Raw genomic sequence first — 8,399 nt, 5'->3', positions numbered from 1 at the left:
CGAGTTCTTATGGTACGTATTTACATATTCATTGGTTATTTAATGATAAATAAAACTATCTTCGCCATAAGACCTATCTGTGTCGGTGCGACGTAAAGCCACTAGCAAAAAAAAAAAAAAAAAAAAAAAAAGATAAAACTCCTAGCTATACACTGTATATCCTCCCATGGTTGATAAGATTACTCCGGTGAGTGGCGGTGGTGATTTTTTTTTGCTAGGGGCTTTACGTCGCACCGACAGATAGGTCTTATGGCGACGATGGGATAGGAAAGGCCTAGGAGTTGGAAGGAAGCGGCCGTGGCCTTAATTAAGGTACAGCCCCAGCATTTGCCTGGTGTGAAAATGGGAAACCACGGAAAACCATTTTCAGGGCTGCCGATAGTGGGATTCGAACCTACTATCTCCCGGATGCAAGCTCACAACCGCGCGCCTCTACGCGCACGGCCAACTCGCCCGGTAGGTGGTGATTATTGTTTTAAGAGGAAGTACAACTAGGCAACCATCCTCCTTTAAGGGCCTATAACATTAATCAAAGAGGAAAATGGAAGGAGCTCGACACTTCGAAAAATGAAGGTATCGGTCAAAGAAAGATAAGGGCCACGAAGAGCGTGAAAATTAAAGACTCCCTAGGATTCAGCAAACCTAATACCGTCGGGTTCGGAAAAAAGCAAGAATTGACCCACCGCGAACCTCGAGGAGAACGGCGAGGGACACAGCGAAGCACGCAATCACATTTCTTGGCGTTGCACTACTTTGCTTCTACGCAACGCCTCCTTTTTTCTTCTGCCGGGTGACTGCTCAACTTTAATTCAGTACACCGCCGCCATAACAAAGCACATAGACTGGCACCACCAAGTTAAACGTCGGCCTTCCCAAAATGCCGTTCACCTGCATTGCCCGCAACATTCTTCTTGTATTATCAGAAGGTGACATCCTCACTGCACTTCGTCCGACCGGCGCCCATGTCTGCAGATATTCTTTTGTATTTTCACTCTCCAGCAGACCTCTCTACCATCTACAAGACTGGAGCACGCATTCATCACCACCTTTATCAAGCGGAACCTACTCCAGAGCATATCGTCATTGCCGGGACAAAACCTCCTATGGGATAATATTTTTGGAGATATACTGACCCGCAGCACATACATTATGATAAGCGAGAATGCCTTGACAATATGCACACAATATTGCACCTTAGATGACAGAACCTTACCAGCCAAAGTTCTAAGCTAAAATATTTCACATACGAGGTTTTGTCCCGGCAGCGACAATATTCTAGCGCAGCTCCTGGATAACGAGCCGTCTTCGCCTACAACCACCGCAACCGCACCACCTGCCTACCCCTCATCCCCGCCACCTTCGTCCTTCACTTCAACCACTTCTGTCACCACCACCACCATTACCACCTCAGTACACACCTCCTCCTACAAGTCTATTACTACCACTGTTACGTCTCATCCTTCCCCTCTCATGACATCTCATCTCCCCTTCCCTCCCTCCTCTGATCTAACACACCCCCAGAGCGCATCGCTTCAGTCGCTTGCCGAGGGAAATTCTTCGCCACATATACTCCTGGAAACATGGCACATCCACCATTGGTACCACATCCTTCTTCCAGCACCAACACCTATAGCTACGTCGTTTGCGGTGTGGAGCCCAGCATACCATCAGCATTCATCGTCCACGAACTCCGCCAGGCAGGGATACTCGTCCGCAGAGCCTTTCGTATTTACAACGCCGATGGTCCCACATATCTCGTCCGACTCCACCTTCCAATTGCTGAAGACGCCGCACGACTCATCGCCACCGGAATACACCTCAACGGCCGCCACCATCGAATCGAACCATCTCGTTCACCCCCCAAACTTCATCTCGTCACACCACACCTAGTTGCAGTCCCCGGCTTGCCCCACCTCCCAACCATCTAGCCCATAATTTCGCCCTTATCCACCCTCACCCATACCTAGTTACTTTTCATCACCACCCTCCTTTGACATACTTCGCCTTCTCCTCACTTCCGTTGTTAACTTCGCTTCCTTCTATCATACCCCTGCACTTCAACTATTTCCCTCTCACTTTCTTAGCATCGCTGTCCTATCTACTCATGTATTGTGAATCGCCGTAATTTCTTCACTGTATTATTCATAGCTCATAATAAAGCGCATTATATATCTTCACCTCCCTTAGCCAAGAGACCGATTCTTCACATCTCCCGTTTTCTTCATCTCCTTTACCCAACTCCTTTGTCTAACATTTCTCCCCAACCCCGTCATCTCTCCTGGCCAGAGAGAGGGCGTTACCATCTAAGTGGCCCGCCCCACCCCTTCAGGGTGGTGAATGAAAATATTCGAAAAAAATTGACCAAGCAAGGTCGGATAGGATAGATGCAAGTGAGGAGCCTCGCACAAGTAAGTGGAAGCAATGCGAGGACTCAGCTAAGGGTCCATGGTCACCAACCCACGCTCTAAATTCAGAGCCCTTGGGGCCCCTTTTAGTCGGTGAGTGACAGACAGGGACAAAATTGAGCTAACCCTTTTTTTCTCCGGTGAGGAATAAAGCTTATCGAAGTGACATAATATGATTCAACTGCGGCACGTTAAACGAGATACATAATGTCGAGGCGGTAAAGGCGTGCTCGGTTCACCCGGATGGACGAGGGGATCAGAAAATCGAAAAACGTAAGAAACGAGATTCCCATTTCCGGAGGTGCACATGGCCCTGAGGTTTACTCAGCATACACCAAAAATGAGTACCAGGTTAATTCCTAGGGGCAAAGGCGTCCAGTGCCGAGATAATGGATAGTGGAAGCCTTTACCTTCCGCCCCTTCAAGGGCCTTCATAGCCTATATGACGACTTTACTTCCATTTTTAATTTGAACAAATCCATATTTCATTTAACCACCGCCGTCTCAATCTGTAAGTCAGTGTATACACCGCCTTTTGACGGAACCTTACTGCGTGCAACCAACTGTACGAATGTAAAAGGAAGACATTTGAGACCGTTGTAATACATTGGGCAATAATTACTCGACCTGATTGCATCACGTTGGGGAGGGAGTTTTATGCAATCAAGTGTAGTTTTAGTGTTAGTACTGATAACAATCTTGTCATAATATCCCCTACATTAAATGCCTACTTCAACACAATGGTTGGTCATTATTTATGAGCAATAATTTACTATCGAATCCCGAAGATATGCTACTCACCACAGTCGTAGTGCACCCGTATTTACGCATTGTATTCGTTCGTATAAAAGACAATATTAATTAACTTCTTAAGGTACCAGTTCCATATTTTGAATAATTATATCCGGTGATATTGGAATTATTGCTATTAAACGTTCCTATAGTTTCTTCATGTTAAAACAGAGTATCTTTACGTTTGTTATTCCTTGGTAGTGTTTTGTTAGATTGTTACACCAATTGACCGATTTGGCGGGAATGGCGCTAGCGTTCAGTACCTAACGTGGTTTAGTGTTGGAGACTGTCATTATTTTTGTAATCGAAAATTTTTTTCATCTCAATTGTACACCTTATTGTTTTGACGACATCCAGCCTGAAAATTATGGACAGTAAGTATGGATTTCATTCCTTATCTTATTTTTGTAATCGAAAATTTTTCTCATCTCAATTGTACACCTTATTGTTTTGACGACATCCAGCCTGAAAATTATGGACAGTAAGTATGGATTTTATTCTTTATCGTTTGCTTTGTTCCTCAGCACAATGGTGATTATTACTAATTTCTGTAAGGCCTGTTTCAGTTCATTTTCAAGACTGGATAACGAATGTTTTCTGGGCTGTAGTTGTAGTTTGTTGTAAGGGACAAAGCAGCCTCTCAACACCTCGAAGGACTAAGAGACCAGGCTTTCGAAAAATGATTTTGACCTAATAACAAGGAAAGGACATGGTATGACAACCAAGGCTTTCCCTACGGTACTGGAGTGTGGGGTCCCTTTGGATTAATCTTGTGGGTTTCACCAAAAGACCACTTTTAATAGGAGTCAATTTCATTCTTTGAGCTGAAGGCTCGTTCACCCTCTGCTGTCTGCTGTGGATACTGCAAATATAGGGAAGACTGCTGACAAAAGGGGGAAGAGATTATTTTCTTTTAGCTTTTGTCTCGCATGTATTGTTTGTATGCCCCAATTATTTTACTTCAATCTTGAGTGTTAAGTTGATTACACAAATACCTGATACTTGCCTGTCCATATAATGCATCCTCTTGTGGGTGGGAGCGGTAGAATAGCATCTGTGGTATCTCCTGCCTGTTGTAAGAGGCAACTAAAAGGGAGACCAGGGATTCTCAACTTAGCAGTGTGGGTTGGCGACAGTGATTCCCTTATTTGTGAAGAATTTAAAGGCCTTCACAATTATTGAGTCTCAATGCGGATCAAATAATTCATTTTATAAGGTGCAATGCAGTGGTTCCCTTAGCCGAGTCCGGCATTGCTTCCCCATATTTGTGCCAGGCTCATTTTCATCTAGGCCTATCCTATCCGACCTGCTTTGTTCAACTCTTATTCTTTTCTGACCCTGACGGTGTTGGGTTCCTGAGGCCTAGAGAGTCTTTCATTTTCACACCGTTCCTTGTCCTTGTCTTTCTCTGGTTGATACCTTCATTTTTCAAGGTGTCAGACCTTTTCCACTTTTCCTCCTCTGATTACCCTCTTAAAACAATAATCACCACCTTCACCACCATCCATATAATGCATCCAAGACTTCTAGCCATTCAGATATATACCTCACAATTGAGTGATTATCTGTGAGATACCCGTGTTGTCAATAGTCTTAGAGGATGGTTGTCTAATTTTACACTACTTCCTCTTAAAATAATAATAATCATCACCACCACCACCTGTCAGCAGTCTCAGTTCCACCAAATTGGCTATGAGATAAAAATTTATGAAAATAACTTTTTAGAATTTAATCCTGACTTGTTAAAACGACTTAAGTCCAGTTTTTAGCGATTTTGAGTTAAGTATCAATACAAGGTCTACAGACCTCAATACACAATGTTGTGTTAAAACAACTTTAGTCCTCGAATCATCATCATCATCATCATCATCATCATCATCATCATCATCATCATCATCATCATCATTATCAACATCATCATCATCATCCCACTCCAGTCGCTCGGGTGTGGTTAGTCGCAGCATAGTATTGAAGATGCTATTCTGAGATGAAGTGTTAATAGGATTTAAGAAAACAACAATATCACTGGAAACTATGATACATTCTGTCCCACATTCTGAGAAAGAAGCTTCAAACCTACAGAGTATAGTACGCGCACCTTTTAGCGATAGATTTTTGTCCGGGGAGAGGAGTAAGGAGGGAGCTCTCCCGGTTCTGGTTATACTGCCAACTGAATGGATATGAAATCTGAATGGAATCTATAATATTATCGATCGATATGAATTTTCTAAACCTTTATTATCTTAAGCCAATAACTGTGTCACACACACATTATATAACGGTATATAACATTTCTCGATGCAAATCTTGTTCCTAGCATGAATTCTATAGTTTGGCTTTGCTGTGTAAACAACAACAGTACTAGTACGTAAAGTGTATGCCAGATGTCGCACAGCGATGCATAAGCGATTCATAGTTTGTGTTTCAAAGGTTGCCAATACGAATCTCGAAGATAACCGAGGTCGACCCATTCAGCACTAGGGTGTCCATCTATCACTAAAAGGTGCGCATTTCAAATACTCTGCAGATATGAAAGGTTGTGTAGTTACTTCTCCATACATCAGCAGTCCTGTTTGTCATAGTTTCAGACTTGCACAGCCAGGAGTATAGGCAATAATTCTTCCAAAGACTTTAGCATACCCACAGGGTAGTGTTTTCATAAAAAAAATAAAAACTGATATTCAACAGGTGCTGCTGTACATTCTCTACCAGGTGAGTTGGCCATGTGGTTATCTGTGAGCTTGCATCTGGGAGAAAGTGGGTCCGAACCCCGCTGTCGGCAGTCCTGAAAATGGTTTTCCATGGTTTCCCATTTTCACACCAGGCAAATGCTGAGGCTGTACCTTAATTAAAGCCATGGCCGCTTCCTTCCCACTCCTAGGCTTTTCCTATCCTGTTATCGCCATAAGACCTAATACCAATATAAATGGTCCGTTATTGGACATTATAAATTTTCCAGCTAACTCATTCCTGGTTGCCAGCGTTTCACCCTCGTGTGCTAGGCTGGGCTCATCAGTTGGTACCTAGCACACCTACCAAGACGCTGGCTAGTGCAGCCTAGCACACGAGGGCGAAACGCTGGTAACCAGGAATGAGTTAGCTGGAAAATTTATAATGTCCAATAACGGACCATTTATATTGGTATTATAAATTTATTCATTCGGAACAAATATTTCAGATTCCCTATGGGAATTAGCATCTATGCCATAAGACCTATCGGTTTCGGTACGACATAAAACAAAACAAACAAAACCTGTACATTCCTTGTGGTACAGAGGAAGACACATTTTACCAGGAGATTCTGTGGTGGAACAATGAAGACAGAGGGGGTGATGTTGGCGATGAAGACTAATGAAATAATATCGTCACGCTCATGACTTCTACCATTTGTCACATGTCTGTAAAAAGTGTGTCTATGTCACTTCAGTGGTATTAATATTAAAAAGTAGGCGTAATGAAACTATTTACATGTGTATGGTTTCAAACTGTGTCATATACCTACTAACGATATTCAAGAATGAATTGTTAAAAGGACTTAAGTCCATGTACTTTAAATACTTTAATCTGTGTGTAAAATTGCATTAAAATGAAAGAACTTATATCCTACATGTTATAGATTACAGGTTGAATCATAAGAATAGTGCAATTTACAAGAACAATATTAACTGGTTGATCAATAATGTTTTTTATTGTGTATTAAAATTAGGTTCTATGGACTTACGCCATTTTAACAAGTCATGATTCATTTGTCTCTTTTTTGCTATTTGCAAAGTAATTATCCTGCATGAAACTGGGTTAGAAATGTATTGTACAGGGTTGGGTGGCGCAGGCAGTAGGGTGCTGGCCGGTTCAATCCTGTTTCAATCTGGTTTCGTATCTTTATATTTTTCGGGCTTTTAGGCCGTAGTCCAGGAGTCCCGACGTTTCACCAAAAACTGCGTTTGAGATTCTCAAGGGTTCTGCTCTCTTTAGACTGCTACAAAGCACTGAGTGGAATACAGTGGTATCACAGTTCTACCTCAGTATTATTCATTATTAAACACGTTTCATTTCCATTCCCTCTATTGGTAAGTTGAAGTTCTCAGTGCCTTAGCAAATTTTTCTGTACAGCCCTTATTCTCGTATCAGAAGTACTTCATTGGTTTAATTTTAAAGGAAACTGTGAACCTTATGACTGCCATTAGTATCATATCTCTGTATTGTCATGTTTCTCTTCCTTACTTATTAAGTTTTGTATATTCTCCTGTCTCATGGTTTATACTTTATGTTGTTCAGGTGCTGACATACTGTCGTGGTCTCCAGTTTATTGGGAGGCTAACCATGAAGCATGTTTGCAATGTCTGGCCGAGGAAAAGAACTGGGAGTCGGTAAGCAGCCTTTCATTTTATTATGGTGGTGGTTCAATGATTATGTTATGTTGCATTTTAATATACTTGTTCATCTTTAAACCTATTTGGTACACACCTAGTGTAGGCACTCCAGCATATAACACATAACTTTGTGAAGAAATATATGTGAATTTTACCATAAAATCCTTTTAGAAGGGAGATATGTTTATTACAAATGCCAGGGACCCACCCAACGTGCCCAGAAAGATTAATTTACTTTCATAACCTAATGAAAGATTTCACGCGCCATTGTTTATTAGCCTGCCAGCTACAAGCACAGCCATTGGCTGACATGACATCATTCCCAGAATTCCTAACTCACTGCTTTCGTTACCAACCTGCTCAACAAGAAAAGGCTCTATTAGTTGTGAGCTATCTTTGCAAATCCGGCCAAGCTCTGTCGTGAGAACAGTGGACCCTTCGGGGGCCACACTCCCTTTGAAAGGATTTTAGCTATCCTATACTGCCTGCATGGCAAGAACCAAAAGTGATTTAGTGGTTGTAACCTTCTTCTGAATGCTGGAATGGAAGAGTTCCCATACTTTTCGTTGGACATTTCCGTAACAGTTGGTAACAGTTCGCAGCTTGTAAAGATGCTCCTGTCGGCAGTCCCATTAACTAAGCATAGAACAGAAATAAAAGAGCATCACCTGCCGCGGAGCTTCCGTGTGCAATGAGTGGAGTGCCTTCACTAGGCTTATGCCATCTATTTGAAAGGATGGATCATTTAAGAAAACTGGACTTTTGGATATCACAGCAGTACTCAATTGTTCTAATTTTACTTTCTCCTCCTCCTCCTCCTCCTCGCTTTACC

At 42.3% G+C, this 8,399-nt stretch overlaps 1 protein-coding gene across 3 annotated transcripts in view; it reads left to right on the top strand.

Moving 5' to 3' along the window:
- Positions 1-3,456: 3,456 nt before the first annotated feature.
- Positions 3,457-8,399, top strand: part of LOC136867396 (mini-chromosome maintenance complex-binding protein) — a 90,190-nt gene continuing 85,247 nt past the window's right edge. For 2 of the 3 annotated variants that reach the window (XM_067144586.2, XM_067144583.2), the window contains exons 1-2: positions 3,597-3,678; positions 7,473-7,564. In XM_067144586.2, coding sequence (XP_067000687.2) covers positions 3,672-3,678; positions 7,473-7,564 — 99 coding nt within the window. In that variant the 5' untranslated portion in view covers positions 3,597-3,671. Of the gene's footprint in view, positions 3,572-3,596; positions 3,679-7,472; positions 7,565-8,399 lie in introns of those variants that run through there. The other variant, XM_067144585.2, reaches the window with a different exon arrangement.

This window comes from Anabrus simplex, chromosome 3 (genome assembly GCF_040414725.1).
Source record: "Anabrus simplex isolate iqAnaSimp1 chromosome 3, ASM4041472v1, whole genome shotgun sequence".
NCBI classification, from domain to species: domain Eukaryota; kingdom Metazoa; phylum Arthropoda; class Insecta; order Orthoptera; family Tettigoniidae; genus Anabrus; species Anabrus simplex.
The sequence above is the reverse complement of the archived record's forward strand: the minus strand, read 5'-3'. Positions and strand labels throughout refer to the sequence as shown.